We start from the raw sequence: 20,621 nt of genomic DNA, 5'->3' as shown, positions 1-20,621 counted from the left end.
GGACCACCTGGATTTGCCTGTCCCACTGACTCTGGTTACTTTCCAGTCAATCCTTTCGGCCCCTGGGGCAAGGCACACTCTGTGAAGGGGGACAGAGTGACATGGGTCAGGGACAAACCCTGGGGCAGCACCTCACCTGGCTGGGAAAGAGTTACACCCCCAGGGGCAGGCAGTGACAGCAGGAGAAAACAAAAAATAGGGCTACTGGGTTCTTATTTATTTGTTTGTTTGTTTGTTTGTTTGTTTTTCCAGGGAATAAGTGCAGTGTTCAGCACAGCCAGAGGGCAGGGATGAGGCTAAACCCTTATCCTGTTGCTGAATGTCTCTTGCCCAGCTCGTACCTCTTGTTTGCTCTTTCCAGACTGCCACTGGGGAAAACCATCTGATTTCTACAGCGCCTCTCTCTGTGTCACTCCACCCCCTATGGAGATGGATGCAGAGATCTCACCCTTCTCTCAGCCGTGCCGTGCTTACTTGGGCTGCTATAATTAAGGATCTTTGATAAGATCTACTTATATAACCGTGGTGATTAATGAAGTATAGACGTGGAAGTAGATTAAGTGAGATTACCAGCTACTGCTCCGCTCTAGCATACACAGCTTGCCTTCTCTGATTAACTTTTGATGCTACATCTTAAATTGATTCTCTTTCCTCCTGGTTGTGCCTTGTTTCAAGATGGGGCAAAATTGTCCGAAGCGCTTGCTGGCTGTGGGTTACTAATTATCCCTGCACACACGTTGTTAGCAAAATCCCTTTAACCTGAAAAGACAAATCCTGTGTGCCAGCCAGGAGCTTCGGGTATCTTTAATTAACACAGAGCCATTTTCTACACAAAGCACTCTAAGCTCTCAACCTTGGGCTGTGTTTCTTCATTTTAAACTCATTATATATATATATACATATATATATATATATATATATATATATATATATATATCCAAGCATTGTCCTCTTTTGCTTAACAACCATTTATTTCTTCTCATTTCCTCCCTGACCCGACACCCCTACAAAACTGGCTGCTTCCCTATCTCCTTATTTTTTTCTCACCTCTTTATCTCCCCGGCCCAGCAAACCAGGAAAACAAATATGGGTGTCACCTTTTTCTCCTCACCAGGTGTCAGCTGGTAGCCGGTGGTGGCATTGGGTTTAAGAAGGTAGGAAAGAACAGAAGAGGGTTTGTGGCAGCATTTAACCCTGTAGGTCTAGAGAAACTGGGGTGGGGAAGTAACCTGCGGTGAGCCACTAGCCTGAACAACCCCACTGCTGCGGAGTGTATGCTTAAAGACAGAGAACACATCCAAGCTGTCCTGAGTCCTGCAAATGTTCTCATTTTGAGTTAGTAAAACAAAATGTGCAATAACAAATCGTTACTGCTTTGGAATCCTATTTTTCCTCCAGAGAAAAGTGGGAATCTCATCATTCCTTCATGTTTCCTTTATTTTGCTGGCTCATGACTTCCCTTCCACCTTTCCAGCTGTGCTGCCAACATGAACCTCAGAGGGTCTTCTTCCCTCTCCCTCTCTTACACACCTTAGTTTCTGCCCTAGCCCCCTTTCTTCTTTCTAAGTTTTGCCCTGTGTGCAAGACAAAGTCACTTCTGTTTTGAGGGATTTGGCTGCTAAGAAGCTTTCATCCTCATTGTGATGTGCCCACATAACGTGGCCTCCGGTTACCGGAGAAGATGAATGTAGGTGAAATTCTGGCTCTTTGACACTGGGTTAATCACAAGCTCGTTGGCACCTCATGAATTCACAAGCAAAAAGCCATTTTGTTTCATTCCTCGCTCCAAGCTTAGACATAGAAGGAAGCATGGTGTGAAACGTCTGGCTGTTACTACTAAGCAGAGCACAGAGATCTCCCTTCCTGGCACACCGTGGGTTTTGTGTAGGCGCAGCACCCCTCTGCACGTGTGTGTTTTGGTGCAGGTCCTGGTGCTGGCATGTGCACAGCCAGACTGAGTGCAGGAGGGGAGCATCCTAATGAGCCATTTGAGGCACCTACTTTTGCTGGAGGCATCATAAGATCTCTGCTTGTCATGTGCAAAGGCAGCCTGGGCTGGTGGGAGGTGTCCCTGTCCATGGCAGGGGGGTGGAACCAGGTGGTTTTTAAGGTCCCTTCCAACCCAACCCAGTCTGCGATCTGATGATTCTGTGATTTCCAACATGGGCGTTTTGTTTTGTTTTCTAACAGCATCTCCAGGTGAAGTTACCTGCCTGGGAAACACAGATGTCAGTGGCAGCAGGCTTCAGCAGAGCATCGGACCCACAGAGGGTCAGAACCTATTGCATTTCAAAGAGTCCGAGCAGATTTTAATTCCCTGAGAAGAAATACACATTTCAACACATCTTAGCTGAAGGTTTTAACAAACACATTAGAGCAAGAATCAATGCAATTTCGTTCAGCTTACCATGTAAAGCATATACTCTGCAAACAAACGTCACAGGCTGCTTTTAGTGATGAATCAAAGCCACCAGGGACTTCTGCTTTGTTAGGGCTCATTGCAGGCCACTGTAGTTGCAGTTCCCCTGACAACTTAGGCTAGGTCAACCCTCACAGCAGGTTTCCCCCCGGGAGACTGAGCTGATCTAGTAGCTTGCTGCTTCTGAAGGCGTCTGTCCCACTCCTTCATCGCCCTCACTGCAAGCTACAGCTGCAGCAGTCCTGATCTTCCCTGGTGCTGGCTCTGTCACTTCTTCCCCTACTCAGTGAGAGTTCAGCTCACTTCATGAGATGGAAATTACTCTGCTATTTGCAAGGCTTTGTTTCTACTGGTTTTGTGAGTGTATACTGCAGCGCTGAGCCTAAATAGGAGGCTGATGAACAGCAAGCAACTGTTGGGGAAAAAAAAAGTACATCCTCTACCAGGCAAAACTTAATGGGCACACACACTGCAGTGCCAAGCCAAGCAACAGGATCTGTCCTCTGGTAGCAGGGGGCGTCACAGGGAAGCGAGTGAACCCCCGTCACTGGGTATAACTCTTGTCCAGGTAGTGAACTGCTTCTAAAATTGCTGTTCTGTGTTTAAAGTGGATGCATTTTAAACATCTTTTGGAGCCAGGCAGAGAAATAAACATTGGGCTTACTTTCTCAGAACTAGCCTCGGTGTTAAGTTTCCATTGTATTTTGTCAGAGCACGATGCAAGCACGTGTGTTTGTGAATAGCCCGATTGACCACAGCGGGGCTATGAACGTTATGCAAAATAAAGCACATTTGTAAACATTTCAGAGAATTCCAAAATACCTAAGAGACAAATTCTGCTTGTAATAGACTGAGTGCTCTGTCTGTTGTCTGCATCACAACTACTCTTCCTTTAGCACCGCCTCATTTACAAGGCCTCACAGAAATTACAAGGCCTCACAGAAATTACTTTTAATGTTATAACTGCCAGTGGAAACTATTGCCAAACTACAAGCACCAGCCATCGTGTTGTGCACCCACCAAGAAGAATGTTAGTGTAACTTTACTGTGGCGTAAACTGAAAAGTAATTTAGGGAGGGAGGTTCGAATGCCTAAGTTCTGCTCCTCTGCAGTGATTTTCAGACTGCAACACAAAAATTTTGCTGCAAACACTGATCAGGTTGTATCATGTCTGTGTCTTCCAGATGCATTCTTATTCCATTTCAAACTTTCCAATTCAGTCAGCTCAAATTTGCAGCTTTGGGCCCATAATTATGTGAAGCTTCCCAAAGTGACTAGGAAGAATCTGATCTGATAGCAACTCTCCACGTTAAAGTAAAACTGCAGATGACACCAAGCTGGGGGAAGTGTCGATCTGCAGGAGCGTAGGAAGGCCCTGCAGAGGGACCTGGACAAGATGGGTCGGTGAGCAGAGGTCAGTGGGATGAGGTTCAACATGGCTAAGTGCTGGGTCCTGCACTTTGGCCACAACAACTCCATGCAACACTACAGGCTTGGGGCAGAATGGCTTACAAGCAGTGCAGAGGAAAAGGACCTGGGGGTGCTGATTGATGCTCGCTTGAACACGAGCCAGCAGTGTGCCCTGGTGGCCAAGAAGGCCAACGGCATCCTGGCTCTTCTCGCAGACAGCTACTGATAGGTACTACAGACAGCTACTGATCAGCTACTGAAATGGCGTCAAGTTGCACCAGGGGAGGTTTAGGTTAGAAATTATGAGACATTTCTTCTCAGAAAGAGCAGTCAGGTATCGGAACAGGTTGCCCAGGGAGGTGGTGGAGTCACCGTCCCTGGGGGTGTTTAAGGAGAGGTTGGACGTGGTGCTCAGGGACATGGTTTAGTGGGTGACATTGGTGGTACGGGGTGGTTGGACCAGATGATCCTGGAGGTCTTTTCCAACCCTAATGGTTCTATGTTTCTACGAATATGGCCATTTTTATTTGCAGTTCATCTGTTTTTTGTTTAATTTCCTTCAGAACCTTCCCACCTTGATCAATTGCTATTCCAGCCCTTCAGGATGTGATAACAAAGATCTAACTCAGATTTCTTGTCTGCATCCTTTGTACTGATGCCTAAGTGCAGAAAGACCCTTTAGCTCCTAAGCAGCACCACTGTCTTCTCTGTAATTGTAGAAACTTTTTGTCAAGCCCATTAATTACATGCTTCAGTATCCATCAGAGGCTTCACAGTTTCCTTGATCCCCTGGCTAATGACTGTCATTAGTTTTTTATGTAAATATGTTGGTTTTAGACCTCAAAATGTGATGGCAGCTCTAGAATTACCTAGTCAAATGAGAGCACTTTAGAACAGGGTACTACTTTGGCAAGTAACAGGACTGTGTCCTGCTTCAGGAGTAGGGCCAGAATTTTATGGGTCTAATGTGTTTTTTGTTGTTGTTGTTGTTGTTGTTGCTTGTGCTTTTTGATGTCTGAGTTCAGTGATTTTTTTTTGTTTGTTTGTTTTCCAGCCTGGTTTGTTAGCTTGTTCTCACACCATGTGCCAGGAGATCACAGGTCTTCCTGACTGCGACCCCTCACTCTGAGTTTGGGCCCCTCGCTACAAGAAGGACATCGAGGTGCTCGAGCAAGTCCAGAGAAGAGCGACGAAGCTGGTGAGGGGCCTGGAGAACAAGTCCTACGAGGAGCGGCTGAGGGAGCTGGGCTTGTTCAGCCTGGAGGAGGCTCAGGGGCGACCTTATTGCTGTTGGTAAATACATTATAGGAGGATGTGGAGAGGTGGGGGTTGGTCTGTTCTCCCACGTGCCTGGTGACAGGATGAGGGGGAATGGGCTTAAGTTGTGCCAGGGGAGTTTTAGGCTGGATGTCTGGAAGAGCTTCTTTACTGAAAGGGTTGTGAGGTGTTGGAACAGGCTGCCCAGGGAGGTGGTGGAGTCACCATCCCTGGAAGTCTTTAAAAGCCGTTTAGATGTAGAGCTCAGGGATATGTTTTAGTGTAGGACTGTTAGCGTTAGGTCAGAGGTTGGACTCGATGATTTTGGGGCTCTCCCCCCCACACACACAGCCCTGTGACTGCCATCATGGCGGCCGCCACCGCGTGGCGCGAGCACCCCCCGCGCGGGAAGGAGGAGGGGGGGGGTGAGTGCGCGCCAATGAGGCCCGCCCGGCGGGGCGCGCATGCGCAGTTCCCCCCCCCGCCCCCCCCCCACACACACACACCCCGCCGCGGGGCCGCGCTTCCGTCGCGGCGGCTGTGACGCGTGCGGGGGGCGCCGGGGCCGTCCGGCGGGCGGGCGGGCGGTGGGCGAGCGATGGCGGAGTACCTGGCCTCCATCTTCGGCACCGAGAAGGACAAGTGAGTGCCGCCGGGCGGGCGGGGGGAGAAGGAGGGAAGGGAAGGAAGGGAAAAGAAGCGGGCGGCGGCTCCCCGAGCGGCGCCGTCCCTCAGGGCCCGGCCGCCGTTACCTCAGCGCTGGGCCGGGCCCCGCCGCCTCCCCGTGAGGCGCCGCCGTTACCCCCCCCCCCCCCCAATCCCCCTATGTGAGGGGGGGGGGCAGAGGGGGGGCGGCCGCGCGCTCCCCCCCTCCCCCCCCACCTCGGAGTGCGCGTGCGCGCCACGCTGAGGGAGGGGGCGCGCCCCCGCGGCGGCCGCGCGCGCGCCCGGCGGCCCCGCCCATGCGCCCCAACCCCCCCCCCCCCCCCCTCCCCTTTCCTTTTTCCCCTTCCCGTTTCCTCCGCGCCTCGTGGCCCCAGCCCCGGCCCCGGCCCCAGCCCCGGCCCCTTTTGTTTCCCCTCCCCGCCCGCCGCAAGGACGCCGGCACCGCCGCTCGCCCGCCCCCGCCTGGGCGCCTCGGGTGGCTTCCGCCTGCCCGCTGCCTCCTCCTCCTCTCGCTCTGCTTCCCCCTGGGGCTTTGTGGTGCCGCGCGGCAGGCCCGAGTCGCGCAGCCCGGCCCCCCCCCCCCCCCCGGCTGGCGAAAGGCGCTGTTTCGGTAGCCCTGCGTGGCCTCAAAGTCCTGTGCTGCTCGCTCGCCTTGTGTCCAAAAAGCTCAGCGGGACTCTCCGCAAAGTGCCGGACGTCGGAGCCTTGCTGGAAACCAATCACTTGTCTCAAGGCTTTCAAGATCACCAACTCCAAATATCAAAGCTTTATAGTGTTTTTTTTTGTTTGTCTGTTTGTTTATTTCAGCATATTCAGAAAAAACAGTAAGTATAACATAACACTAAGAACATATTTTCAAAAACGTCTTGGATACTAAGCACATCACCATTCCCAGTAGAGCCTTTTGCCGGAGGTCAGACATGCTGTGCACCTTCATATTTTCCCCCCACACACACCATGAACTGAGGAAAGAACTGCTGGTATTAGCCATGAACACAGAAATAGTCATCTTTCTTCCAGGACGACTCACATATTTTGCTTCACAAACATGTCTAGCATGTAATAGTTTTCTTGCCCTCCAGAATTTTGCGTTCAGTTTTCCCAGTCCAGGTAACTACGCTCCTTACAGCTCTTCCTTTCATCATTCCACACGAATTATACTAATATATGTGAGAGTTGTACCGGCATTCCTAAACCAGCCTGGTTTTGAAGCTGTTACTAGCTGATAGTTGATTGAAGAAAAGATGCAATTACCTTGATGCAAAAATAAATGAATAAAGCTTTATTTTGAAATAATTAGTTGGTGGAAATGGCTTAGTTAAAGAATATACGTGAGCAAAATAACTTCATTTATCTAACATGTTTTTTCCTCTTACCTGAATTACTTCCAGTGTTACGTTAGCAGTGCTCCTTTAGAGTACTGTTAATGTGCGACTTCAAAGTGGTGGGTTTTTAAAACATTCAGAGGTGCAACTATCATTTTTAAAGTACATTTTTTTTGTCTAGACCTGGGGGGTTGCATGAACTAGGATGCAACTCTGTAGCTCACAGTGTAACTTTTCACCAGTTTTCACCTTATTTCCCATCCTGTCACACCATGAAATTGGCATAAAGACAAGAAGGGAGGATTGGAAGAGTAGAACAGCTGGGATTGCTTTTGTCAGTTGTGGTGTCATTAATGTACTTGGGGTTTGAGCATTAGGTGAAATTTATTAGGTAATTCACTGTGAATTAGGGTAAAGAGGAATGATTATGAACAGATCTGCTATAACGCTCTCCTGTTTTTTTTCTACATTATATTTTCAAGATAAAGGCATTTGGGGCATGTGTTTCATAGGAAGTGCATGTTAATGTCTTTCTATTCCAGTATGTAACTACTTTGGCTTTTTTACTTGCAGAGTCAACTGTTCATTTTATTTCAAAATTGGAGCTTGTCGTCATGGAGACAGATGTTCTCGGTTGCACAACAAACCAACATTTAGCCAGGTTTGTTTTCCTTTTGTTTTTCTTTTCCTTTTTTTTTTTCTTTTCTTTGTGGAAGTATATTCTTACTTTAAAACATAGATTCTCAGATACAAGTGAATAATTACAGAGCTCCAGATTTAACTAGTTCACTTTTGGCCCCAGTTTATATGGGGTTTTGCTTTTTTGGGGGTATTCCATTTACTTCTCCCAGCATTTCTAATTATCTCCTGTCACCCTTAATGGCTGCAGGAAGCGATGCTGTTGTAAGCTTGCCTGTAGTAGAGACCAACCAGTGCTAACTTTCAGGTGAGTGTGCCTTCTCAGTGATGTTTAGGCACTTAAACCGTCCCAGATTTTTTTTCATTATCACAAACAGTGGCAGCACGTTCCGCCCATCTCAAAGGTGTGAACTTAAGTCTTTTATGCATATAAGAGAAAAAAAATGATTATAAAAGTGACTTTTCTGTCATTACCTTTGCTCTCTGACCAGGCTCTTAAGTTTCAAGAGTAACTTACACGCTTCCTTTGAAAGTGAAAGAATTGTTTCTTGAAAGCAACGTGCCTGGTTGCTGAGGGTATACACATCGGTTAACTTGACAGATTATTTACTTTTTTGGCTATCTAAATATTACTAGAGATGAGACCTGTGACTGCACGTCTACTTAAAAAATGGTGCAGTGGATGATAGGGCTGCTGTTATTATTATGAGCTCTACAGTTTTCAGAAAACTTACCTGGAGAGCTGTACGCTTTGCCGTTTTCTATCACTGCTGATTGTCAGGGCATGCAGGTAAACAGATTTCTTTGGGAGTGCTTTGTAGTAGTGATAGCACTTGCGGAAGTTGTTGAATTATAAGTAGTTTTATCTGTAAGGGTAAAGTTAGTGGGGTCCTCTGGGCTGGTGTTGGTTTGGGGAGCACGAGGGAGGCAAGTAACATCTACAAGACCAGAGCTCATCGGGTTAAACCTCATAAACATGTAAGTGGGCTGGGAGGGCTCTGGATGGGCTGTCTAGGCTGCTGCTGGTACTTCATCCACAAAAACAGTTTTTCCACTTACGGGAACTCACTAATTTTTAATATACATAATGTTTATCAGAACATTGACCATTTTCCAAACCGCTCTGTGCTACTGACATACATGGGCAGTGTGCTGAAATGTGCTAGGATAGAGGCTTGAGTTTAAATCATTAGCTGCTAGAAAATACTTTGAACTAGACAGCTTCCACAGTGGTTGTTTTAACATTAAAAAGAAAAGCTACATCTTTGCACCCAGCTTTTTGTAAGAAACAACAGTTCCCACTGTCCCTGCTGTCTTTAGTTTTGCTGTAGAAACTGCAGACAGAAATGCCACCTGAAGTGGGTCGGCAGGACGTGCTGCGCTCGGCTGCCTTGCTGTATGGTCACATCTGTAACGTACCTGGCAGTTGTCTAGGATCCATTACAGAAATCTTTATTTGTATGCCGACTGGTAATCAGCTGTGATAGAAAACAGAAGCACGAGTGTGTTATTAATGGGAAGTTACTGCCACCGAATTTTTATCTTCCCTTGCTATTGCTGGTGCAGCCCTTGTTGGAGGGCTGTGTTAGGAAAGGTCATGCAATCCAGAGTGATCAAATTACCACCAATCAGCAGAAACACTGTAACATATGCATGCTTCTGGCTCTCTCCAATTGTAGGCTAAAACATAGTTATTTTAAACCTGGGCCGTGGAAGCACAAAGCTTTGGTTGGAATGACCATACCCATGATAAAAAAACAAAACAAAACAAACAAGGGTGTGTGATATAAATGTGATATTACAGATTCTGTACATGTTAAGTGGGCAGCGTATGTAGGTATGACATTGCTGGTCCTTGTGATTTCTTTAAGCTCTGAGTTCTTAATGTGACTACTAATATTAATGTGTAAGCTAAAATTATTTGGGGACTGCGATTCATACTAACGAACGTTGAGCTTGTATTTAAGTAATCAAATTTCAATTTTTGAGCTGCTTACAGTGATATGGACATTTGGATTTTTTTTGTAATATTAGTTTACTAACTTAAACATGGTTTGTTTTTTCAGACAACTTGATTTTAAGAAGAACGGTACAAATGTAAGGTTTCAAGTCTGCCTGGGCTAATTCTTCAAGTAAAAAGCAGAAGGGCTAAAAGGATATTGTCCTTATTTGAAGGATCGGAAACATGTGAACCTATGATGCTATTATATTATTTAAACAGAAATTCCACCAAGAAATTCCTGATACACAAAACAAGACGTAGCTCATGCCTAAAAAACCTTGTTGTCCGGTGTAACATTTTAGACTCTGTGGCATTATGTATTGTACGCTGTGCACATAACGCTCTTTTTTTTTCCCTAGACTTACAGTAATGAATCCGGTCTTGACAATACGATAAAGCTAGGCATATCCGTAATACCACGTAGCTTGATGTTTTAGGTTACTGTGCCTCACAACTCCCATTTTGAGGATAGCTGTTGAGACAAATGCAGCTCTTTCTTGGTGGTTAATTAAAACTGTTTTCATAATATGATGGTCTGGATGCAATTTTGGAAGATATTCTGCAAATTCAAAAGGAAGCCTTAAGAATAAAATATTACTTTTTAGATGTTTGCAAACAAGTTGTCTCTTTGCAATTGTCTATTATATGCACAGCAGCCAGTAGAATTCCCCTTTTTATTTTTTTTCCCCGCAGACCATCTTGATTCAAAACATCTATCGTAACCCCCAAAACAGTGCACAGACGGCTGACGGCTCACACTGTAAGTCCCACAGTTGGAGAAATTTTTTTAAAGAATGGTGTTAAAGAGCCCACTCCTAATTATGAGAAAATAATGTTGGCTTCTGAGCTGCTGACATAAAGCTGTTGCAAACAGGACAAGTGATGGAACTCTTCTTGCGCATAAATCAAGAACTTGTCAAATGTGTGCAATTCAGAATGCAGAACGTGATTTCATAAATTGGACCTGGTGCAATTTCTCTTTTGCACCGCAAAGGAAAATGTTTGCTTTCTAACACTGCATTCTTAAGGGTTCAACTGCAGGCATTTCTCAAATTCTTGATCTAACCAAAAAAAAAAAAATAAAATAAAATAGGTATATTGGTAATGCACGGTAAGTTTCCCAGAACTATGGGTTTTCTTTCATCTTAACTTTTTTAGGAAAATGGAGATTTCATGTTATGCTCTGATATTGTATTACTTCTGTTCCCGGGGCTTTGCTACTGTAAAACCGTTCAGGAAGACTAAATTTGAGCAAATAATTTTGACTATAGTTTGAATACTGCGTTTGGATGGTGTCTGTTACATATCTGCCTGAAGTCACGCAAACCCCTCTGTTGTAATAGTAGTCAGTAAAATAACTGAAAAAGAATACAATACTGGAGTGTCATGAGATCTCTATTACTTTACAGTGTTAGGTTGATTCAGAAAGGTCACCAGCTAAGTGAAAGTTCTCCTTCTTGGGAGAGAATAACCACCTCTTTTTCAGCACAGACTCGGCTAGAGCGACCCTAAAGGAAACCAGTTTCTTGTTAAAATTATTTTCTATAATATAAAGTTGTTGCGTTTTGTATTTCAGACCATTGCCCTCTTGAACATTTACCGTAACCCTCAAAACTCTTCCCAGTCTGCTGACGGTTTGCGCTGTAAGTTCATACAAGTTCCTTCACTGGTTCCCTGGGCTTGATTGTCAGAGCTCAGTGTCGACTTAAGCTGGTCTACCATATTAGTTTAACAGATCAAACTGACCACATTTCATTAAATGTGTCCAAAAAAAAAAAAAAAAAGAGACCCAAACTTTTTTGTCCCACTCACCTTCTTCCCTACTCTGAAAGCTATGAGGGGAATCTGAATACCATCTATTAAATCGGAAAGAATTAAAATAGTATTTCCCCTGTAAAGCAGTCTCGATGCACTGCTTTTGTTTCCCCCTCCTTTCTCCCTGCCAGTTGCTTGCATCCTAGGAATGCTTTTCTGTATGTTTTATGCTATCCGTTCGGTTCCACTGACTCAAAGAGCAGGCCAATGACACGTTGACTTCATCCAGAACAAATTTCCTGCTCTGTAACTGTTAAGAGAACTTGAATTTGAAACTCTTCAGACTGCATGCAGAAATTTGTCCTAGGTTAATGCAGCTTTCATGTAGAGTCTACTTTGGAAGAATACGCTTTGACTGACAAACGCTTCCCTTTTGGCAGCTGTCCTTTTGGATAGGTGCATGGTTAAAATTCCCTCCATGCTTTGAAAATTCAAATTCCAGAACCAAGTTGCATATTTACGTAGGAAAATAGATCTTTTTTAAAAGTACATTTGAGGAAGGGAAGCCATTTGGGTATGGTCATGAACTAATTTAATGACTCTTCATGAGGTAGGAATGGACAAAAGAGAAAACGCCTACTCTAAGACTGGCAGAAGTTAAATGAACAAGATTGTTTATCTACAATTACTTGTCATTGTGATTGAATCATCATATTAGAATAAAATTAAATTTTAAAAGCTCTAGTATCAAAAGGATCGGTGTTATACTTTAACTAATATTTCTTGTCGAAGTGAATATTGACTGTGTGGTAATAAAGCTTTGTTTGGCTATTCCTTTTTTGACTGTTGGGTTATAGACTACTTCAGATTAGTTACCAGCATTTAATTAGATGTGCTTTGTGAAATCAGCCACTGCCTTAAAAGTCAACACTGTGTCTTCTGCTTCTAAAAGTAATAATGGCCTGATTAAGTACCTTGTGCTTGTTTTATGTGACACAGTCAAGCTAGATGTGTAATGAGCTGTTTAAGTTTGTCTAGATGCCTAAAGAGTTTCATTGGTTTGTAGGCCCTCTTGTTGCAGCTGCTTAGTAGTCAACGCTGGTTCGGTAAACCAAAAACATCCAGTTGGGTATTTCCACTGTCCCTAAATGCTCGATGCGCTGGTAACTAATTTGTACAGTTACAGCAGTTTGGTCTGTGGAGCTGTTTCGATTGTACAGCTGCAAGAGTCCTGAGTTGAACAGATTCTCTAGCCTTCTCAATACTGGTATCCGACTTTAGTTTGTCTTGATGAGTGGGCAGCTATTTAACGGAGCCTAACTATACCTCGTGTGGTAGAGCTGCAGCTCTGTTACCAGTAGGTTTGCTGAAACTCTCAGCTCCCTGATTGTTGTTTTTGTTTTTGTTTTTTTTTTCCCCATTTTTTTTTTGTCCCTACTTAAGTACTGCATGTATTTTAAATGAATAACTTGGGTAGCTGTTTAATGCGTTGTTTGTTGTTGCTTAACTGTCTTCCTTTCTATTGCCGTCATAGAGAATTAACCTTAGTTTTGAACAGCAGTAGTTTTTCTGAGTATATTAAGTAGTTGTTGGGCTGCTCAAGGTTCAGATACCGGTGGCCCTGGGATATGAACGTTTGTAAAGCCTGTGCATATGTATGCTTCCCACTTAGAAGGACCTTCGTGTAGTCGTTAACTAACTGTTGCTGATGATCTCTTAATTTGACAATGGAATCAATCTCCTTACAAGCTTCTAGCACTTGCCCATTTGGTAAAAATTAATTATTCCCTGTGTGGCTCTCGGAGCCCTACCTGATATCTTAAAAATAAATCAGTGAATAAATCCTTAGATATTAGTAGGCTGTTACAAGTGGTGTTGGCACCACCTCGAGAATACAGTTAAGTATTAACTGTCTAGAAGTACTGGTTTAATGTTTGGTATTTCCTTAATTTGCTGTATAACCATGACAAAGCGGTGGGGAAGAAGAAAGCTCTGAAAAGCAAACATGTTTCAAATCCAGAAACATTGTTAGCCTGAACTACATGACAAGCCCCTCCTGTAGCCTTCTTCAGGAGGCCGCTGGGTGGAAGAAAAATAATTGCAGTTCCAGAGTGTGGCTGGTTACTATTAGTGACTTTGAAGAAAAAATGTCATGTTCTTCCAAGTGGTACTGTTAGCCAAAAATGCCTGAGCTCAAAGCATCTGTTTTTTCATAGCAGCCCAAACTGAATAAACTTTGCTTTGTTGGCTCGGTTTCTTTCACATTCTGTGAACTAAAACAGCAGTGTTTGTAATTTAAAGGCTGGAATATTTTTCTAGCATCAGATGCGGGGTTCATTTTAAAACTCCTCCGCTTGATCTTTATAAACCACTTTGCTGCTGAAGAGCTAATACAATAGGCTTTAATGTATACAGCTTAATTTACCATAAAATGCTATAGACTGACAGAAATAAATGAAAATCATTTTTTATTTCTTAATCCTCTGAAAAATCAGCCAAACTTATATTGTTTCTTGTAGCAGCAGGCAAGCAGCACTCATTTGTGAAGTCCAGCTTGGAGCATGAAAATAACCTGACTATATGGCTGGCTTACCTTGCACTAAATTACTTTTTTTGCAGGAATATAGAAAAACTCAGTGATACTCAAACAAAAATATTGTTTTCTGTCACAAAGCATTGTGGTACCCTTCTTTGAGACCACCGAGGAAACTCATTTTAGTAACTCTTCTGAGCAAATTCTTTAAAAATAAATAAATAAAATAAAGAAATTCTGAGTTGTTTCACATCGTGAACTCCCAAATTCTGGTGTACACGTGCTGGAGATGGAGAGGTGGACTTGTTAAAATGAAATTCTGCATATAGGAAGAGAAACACTAAATTGTGATCATCCTTAGAAATACGCAGATATGACAAAGCACTTGCCTTCTGTTTAGGTAAAACTGTTGGTAGATAGTGGGATTGTACATCAAATTGAAATGATATTTCAAAGCAGTTCCTTTCCCCTTCCTCCCTTGAAATTTGTGGCATACAAGTTTGGTTCCGATTTAAAACTTGTTTGGATTTGATCATGTCAATATAGCGTTTTGACATAATACTTTGGGGGACTTACAACTGTTCACACATTTTTTAATATTCCTACTAGTTAGCAAAATGCTATGTGGTGTCCTTTATGCTCCAGACGGCATCTCTAGATTATGTTTTGTAGTATAATCAGAATCTCTTCTTCCTTTATTATGGGCTCTAATCGATATGACTCTTGATTTTTACAGGTGCAGTGAGTGATGTTGAGATGCAGGAACATTATGATGAATTCTTTGAGGTATGTGGAAAAAGCAGTGCTCAAAATGTACGAAAGTATTCTCGAATTTCTAGAAGCAAATAAGTTAGATTCAGCGTATATCACAAGTAAATAGATTCAGAGAAAAGAACTGGTTTCCTTAGGTGTTGATAAAAACTTGAAACTTTCAATACTGAGTGTTTGCTGGTATAACCTTCAGTTGGTTTGCCTTTAGCTTTGCTGTGAGTAGTAGGCTTTGTTTAAAAATCAACAGCCTAAGCCATGTAGCATTTGGTTTCTGTAATCTCCTTCTCTTCTGCAAATTCAAAAAATGTGTAATTCTTTGTATAGAAATAAATCTAAGGAATACTATAGCTGAGAGACTTATATTTAGTATTTACAGTGCATGTTCTGTGTTCCCTAAATACCATATGCTTAATGTTTTCCATAGCTACTTATTGTATCCTGTTAGCGCTGTGCTTAGAGATGGACACATAACAGGCCAAGCAAGTACCAATATTAAAACCAGAAATGTGAAGACTTTTTTTTAAGAACAACTTTCTTTTGTACTTGTTATCAGTTAAATATATTACTTCTGTATTTTAATTAATGTGCTCCAAAATTTAAATTTAAATTTTATTTTTTTAATTGTTTGGTTTGTGTTTAGGAGGTCTTCACAGAAATGGAAGAAAAATACGGCGAGGTTGAAGAGATGAACGTTTGTGATAACCTTGGAGACCATCTAGTTGGAAACGTATACGTAAAGGTAGGATAAAAATAAATGTTTATTGTGTACTGAATAATAATTAACTGGTGCTGTACTCACATCATTTTTGTGAAGGTCCTAATCTTCTCTCCAACTTCTTAATATAAATTGGAAAGTGAAAATAGTAGAATCAACACAGTCTCCACTGATGGACTGCTTAGTTTGCCAAGATTAATTGTGGGTCTTTCTTCCCATCACGCTGCTGTTAAAGCATCTCACTATGAGCAGAGTTTTATTTTCAACAGGTGTGTTCATTTTCAACAGGTACACTTATTTTCTGATTTCCCAATTACACAAAACCTCTTGTAACCAGTTGACATTTGGCAGTAGCTGGCTGGTTGAAGGTGTAAACTGACATTAAATACGGGTAGAATGAGCGAGATTGTTTGAATATTTTTACTGTACATTCCCATAAAAAGAAAGTATTTTGAGGCCTAAAATTACTGTCTGTGTAGGCCATCATAATTTAAATGAGTGAGAACTAAGGTTCTCATGCTGATTTCTCCTAATTTCTCTTAAATGAGTGAAAAAGTTCTATTACCTTTGGATCGTTGGCAATATAGGAAGGTACTCCAAAGGATTTGCCTTTGCTTGAAGTTGTACTAAGAAGACAGCGTTCTCATGTTCTGTAATGCAAGCTGCAAAACTAAAAAGGCCAAATAGAACATAACAAAGAAGATAATATTGGTGTTGTAATTAGCTTTCCATTGATGAGGATTTGGAGCTAACTTTTTTATCTTTGATTTGACTGTCCCAGGAACTCGTAAGTAGCTTCTAGTTTGATTGCTAGCCTTAGGCCACAGGTATGGTGAAGCTGATTTGGCAGGAATCTTTGATCTACTACTGCTTCTCTGTAACATGAGAAAATGTGTTAATTTTGCCCTTAGTTTCGCCGTGAAGAAGATGCAGAAAAGGCTGTGATTGACCTGAACAATCGCTGGTTTAATGGACAGCCCATTCATGCTGAGCTTTCACCTGTGACCGACTTCAGAGAGGCCTGTTGCCGTCAATATGAAATGGGGTAAAAAGTGACTTCCTGTTGGCTTACCTGTGAAATGCCTGCACAGACAAGATGGTCGCGTGGGGTGTGGGTTTTATGTGTAGCTTAGAGTAGGAAGGGGAAAAAAAAAAAAAGAGGCTTCGGGTAACATTATGATCAATGTCCTGTTACCAGGAGGACCTGCAGGCAGCATTTTGACATTTGCTGTCTTCTGCATTTTGATCTTGGAGCTAGTCAGTTTCAGTAAATGATGGTGATTTACTGCTCTTAGTATGAGAGCTGATTAACTTGTAAATTGCTGAAGGTCTACTAGGTAGGGCTTAGGGCAAACTGATTTGGTGTAGAGCTGGGAATTTTAACTGTCTTGTATTCTGTTTCAGGGAGTGTACACGAGGAGGTTTCTGCAACTTCATGCATTTGAAGCCCATTTCTCGAGAGTTGAGACGCGAGTTGTATGGGCGTCGTCGTAAAAAGTGAGTTTGCTTTTAAACGCAATTAAAATAGATAAACTGTAGATCAGTTGCTGAACATTTTGGAGACAAACCTTTAAACTTAAATCCTCTCTTGCTTTTTCTGGCTTATACCAGTGAAGGGCTTCAAGTGACCAACTTAGAACAAAGGAATGAGTCTGTAAAACAACTGAAGTTATGGTTCTGTCGGGCATATCTGTGGATGAATTCAGGACCTGGTGTGTTTTTACTATTTCTCCTAGTCTGATTTAAGAGTTAATGCCTGGCTTTTCTAGCCAATATTTGTTTGTGACTAACAGGAGGTTAATATTAATACTACCTTACATATTTATTAAGGCACCATGTAGAAAAGCTTATACCACTGCTGTTACTGTGACATCTTTTTTATGGATGGCTCACTTTGAGCTGGATTGAAACTCCTTATTTTTAGGGATTTGTTGTTTAGGTTAAGCAAATAAAATTGTTGGGTTTGCTTTTAGGTAGAGCACAACTTTGCCTTTCAATCTTGGGCTGGGATTATGAAAATGTTTCTTCCTATGAATGTCTCTAATTGGCAGCATCTTAGAATCTGTGAGGACAAATTTAACTTTGGAAATTCAGATTAAATTGCTTAGGCAATTGTATTTTTGCCTAAATATTTTCCTGAAATATCACAATATAACACTGATTTAAGTATAAATGTAAGCTCTTAGGATGCTTGAATGATTTGTGTTGGGGGGGAAGAAAGACAAAATATGGTCATCTTAACATGGTCACTCTTAAGAATCTGAATCTAGGTTTCTTTGCCATAGTAAGGCATTAGTGCATCAATCTTTTATTGCAAGAAAGATAAGACTTGCATGTTTGGCTTTGGAATATGATTGTTTTACCCCTAGGCCAATTTCAATCTGTGGTAAAACAAATACAATATTTGAGTCCTCCATGCAGTTTGGTCTTTATTGGCCCTGTTTAAATTCTTTATGAAGTTGAACATGTCACATGCTATCAGTAAAAGTTTGATATTTAAAAAAAAAAAAGTTCTTGCATCAGTTGGGCTTTGCAGGTAGATCGTATAGACTAAAATGGCCTGAAAGCAATTTTCAAACAAAACGGAATGACCTGCATCAAAGTTTCAAGTAGAAACTAATGGAACTCGTGAAAAATAAGTTAATTTAGCAATTCTAAAGCTCAGTGGTATTCAAGAGTTTTGTGTGTGTCTCCATGTCACAGTAAAGTTTGTCCCCATTTATACTCCCATCCCAAAACAGCTTGCTTTGGAACAATATTCTGTAAACCTAGACTTGGAGCATTTGTTTCCATGATCTTTTTAGCTCTACAGCTATTGAAAATTGTAGAGTTTACTTGTTTTTTCTGTTACAGAAAATTTATAAATCCATCAGTGTAGCTGTACTACTAGCAGTACGTTCTGTCTGTGGTTTTAGCTTTCTTCCTGAATTTAAGTCATCAACCCTAGAGGCAGAGAAGATTATCTGCAAACATTGATGGCTTCTGGAAGTGGAGGGGGAAAACAAACAAAAGAGAACTAAATATTGAGCTGCTAGTTAATGCAGTTGATTTAATAAAACTGGACTTGTAAACAGCTGTAGGCTCACCCTGTGTGTAGTTAAGAGCTATTTGTAACTGCGAAAGCAGGTGTCCCCTTTTCTTGCTGTTTCAATTAGCAGCTGCACAAAAGTGCATTTGGTTCCTCTGCATGCCTTTCCTGAAGTTTTGTACATAAATTACAATGGATGACTGGCAGTGAACAGTTGAGTCTTTTCACAATATGTGTTGCCTCCTCGGTGTTACATTTGTTCAGTGCAGAAAGACAGGGTTTCACAGTCTGAGTGCCAACTTACCAGTACTTATAATCCCCTATTGTCTTTCTTCTCTGCCGTTACTTTCATCCTCAAATGTTCCGCTGCATTGTACTGCAAGAGAGTGACTGAACGCGGTGAAACAATAAAATGTTCAAACTTTCTTTGAAGGCATAGATCCAGGTCGAGGTCCCGTGAACGTCGGTCTAGATCCAGAGATCGTGGTCGTGGAGGTGGTGGTGGTGGAGGAGGAGGACGCGAACGCGATAGGAGGCGGTCAAGAGATCGTGAAAGATCCGGTCGATTCTGAGCCATGCCATTTTTACTGTATGTCTGCTAGAAAGTGTTGTAGTTTGACCAAACAAGTTCATAATGAGATTTTTTTTAAAGATGGGCTTCTGAATAAAAATTTGTAGTGATACAGTATTCTTTGTGTAACTTGTTTCTTGTGGGGGGAGTCTTTTTAACTGTCATTCCTCTATCTTGACAAATACCTGGATTAATACTATGCCTGAGGGAAAGGTGGTAAATGTATTGGAGGAGCGCCAGTTTTTTGGTTTTTTATTTTTATTTTTTATTTGGGTATGATTTGAACTGTTGATGAAAATGTGTGTGTATATAATATAAAATATTATATACATAGTAAAAATAATATACTGCTTAAGAAACAGTTACATAAGTTTCCCTTTTCTGCTATGCTGTCTGCTTATTTAGGTTAGTTTAGGCACATTTAAAAGGAAGGCTGTGCGAAGTGCATTTATTTACCAAGTAGATATGCTTAGTTACAAAAATGTATGTTTGTTTGTTACCAGAAGTCTGTGCTCTGTCTATCAATGTGACTGTGGCATTTACAATAAATCCAGTTTCTTGGTGTAAAATCTAAAGCCTATTTTCTAAGCGCTCTGGAGTAGTTGAGTTGCTACTCCTGGCAGTGACAGAGTTGATAGTTCAGGGTTTTTTTTTATGATTCTTGACTAAATTACTTGTCTTGGCTAGAAAGCTACCTAGTGCAGCGTGTGCTGGGGGGAAAATACAACAACAACGTTTTTATCGCAGTGATTCCTAACAGGCCAAGTACGTTTCTTAAAAACTCATGTTCCATGCAACAGGATACATAGGAGCTATTGAAGGAAATAAAAGGTCCTAAATACGAGGACCAAATTGCTTAACAGACTGAATTTTTTTCACTCTCTGTTCTCCTAGCTGTTGTTTAACAAAAAGCACTTCACTAGTGTGCGAGATGATAGCAAACTATCATGCTAGTGGAAAATATTTTTTTCTAGCTTTATTTTTCATGAGGTCTGAGGTGTGATAAAAGATAATGGACAGATGGCAGTTTCCTCAGAAAAAAAAAGACTTCTTCCATTGAATTGCACAATAGCTATATTTCATAGGCGGTGTATCCCTTAAGGAGTTAAAGCTGTAATTGAAATGTTGCTGAAACATCTCTAGAGACTGTTTGTACAATGGCTGACTTTAAATCCATTCATGTCTGCTTTTATTCAGTTTGTGACATTGCATGGAATTTTGGTCATATTTCTGCAAGATACACTTCACATACACAAAACTACCTAATACAATATAGTTTTCCAACATGAGAGAATTTACTAGTGCTTCTTTAACTCTCAATCTAATAACTTGCTAAGTGATAGATGTTCTTGGTTAATTAAAAAAAAAAAAAGAAAAGAAAAAGAAAGGATATGGAAGTGTCCAAAGCAGCATCTCTGTCACCAAAATAAGTACAAAACCATTTTGCTCACAGAAACTTGGAGCTGGCAAACCAAATGATAATGTAAAGTGGGCTTGTCTAAAAAATATATATGTTTTACCTCTGGGAAC

General features: G+C 41.9%; 1 protein-coding gene across 9 annotated transcripts; it reads left to right on the top strand.

The window, feature by feature from the left end:
- Nucleotides 1–5,535: 5,535 nt before the first annotated feature.
- Nucleotides 5,536–20,478, top strand: U2AF1 (U2 small nuclear RNA auxiliary factor 1). 9 transcript variants are annotated; one of them, XM_068685143.1, is made up of 11 exons: nucleotides 5,569–5,728; nucleotides 7,651–7,738; nucleotides 7,967–8,023; nucleotides 9,783–9,813; nucleotides 10,412–10,478; nucleotides 14,743–14,792; nucleotides 15,418–15,516; nucleotides 16,404–16,537; nucleotides 16,897–16,989; nucleotides 17,104–17,204; nucleotides 18,954–20,478. In XM_068685143.1, the coding sequence occupies exons 2-11, from the start codon at nucleotides 7,692–7,694 to the stop codon at nucleotides 19,196–19,198; spliced, it is 924 nt and encodes a 307-aa protein (XP_068541244.1). In that variant the 5' UTR covers nucleotides 5,569–5,728; nucleotides 7,651–7,691; the 3' UTR covers nucleotides 19,199–20,478. The 9 variants fall into 9 exon arrangements, with proteins under 9 accessions (XP_068541254.1, XP_068541244.1, XP_068541258.1 ...); XM_068685153.1 differs by lacking the exon at nucleotides 17,104–17,204 and having other exon boundaries at nucleotides 5,536–5,728; XM_068685157.1 differs by lacking the exons at nucleotides 7,967–8,023; nucleotides 9,783–9,813; nucleotides 10,412–10,478 and adding an exon at nucleotides 11,295–11,361.
- Nucleotides 20,479–20,621: the final 143 nt, after the last annotated feature.

Source organism: Anas acuta, chromosome 1 (assembly GCF_963932015.1).
Source record: "Anas acuta chromosome 1, bAnaAcu1.1, whole genome shotgun sequence".
NCBI lineage: Eukaryota > Metazoa > Chordata > Aves > Anseriformes > Anatidae > Anas > Anas acuta.
This window is presented reverse-complemented; position numbering and strand designations above follow the sequence as displayed.

What these genes read in the sequence shown, in the direction of transcription:
- U2AF1 (XM_068685153.1), top strand. Translation starts at nt 5,551, where the DNA reads ATGCGCAGTTCCCCCCCCCGCCCCCCCCCCACACACACACACCCCGCC. An exon ending in TTAAGAAGAACGGTACAAAT is followed by an intron (nt 9,814 to 10,411) that starts GTAAGGTTTCAA and finishes TTTTCCCCGCAG; the next exon opens with ACCATCTTGATTCAAAACAT. An exon ending in TATGGGCGTCGTCGTAAAAA is followed by an intron (nt 16,990 to 18,953) that starts GTGAGTTTGCTT and finishes CTTTCTTTGAAG; the next exon opens with GCATAGATCCAGGTCGAGGT.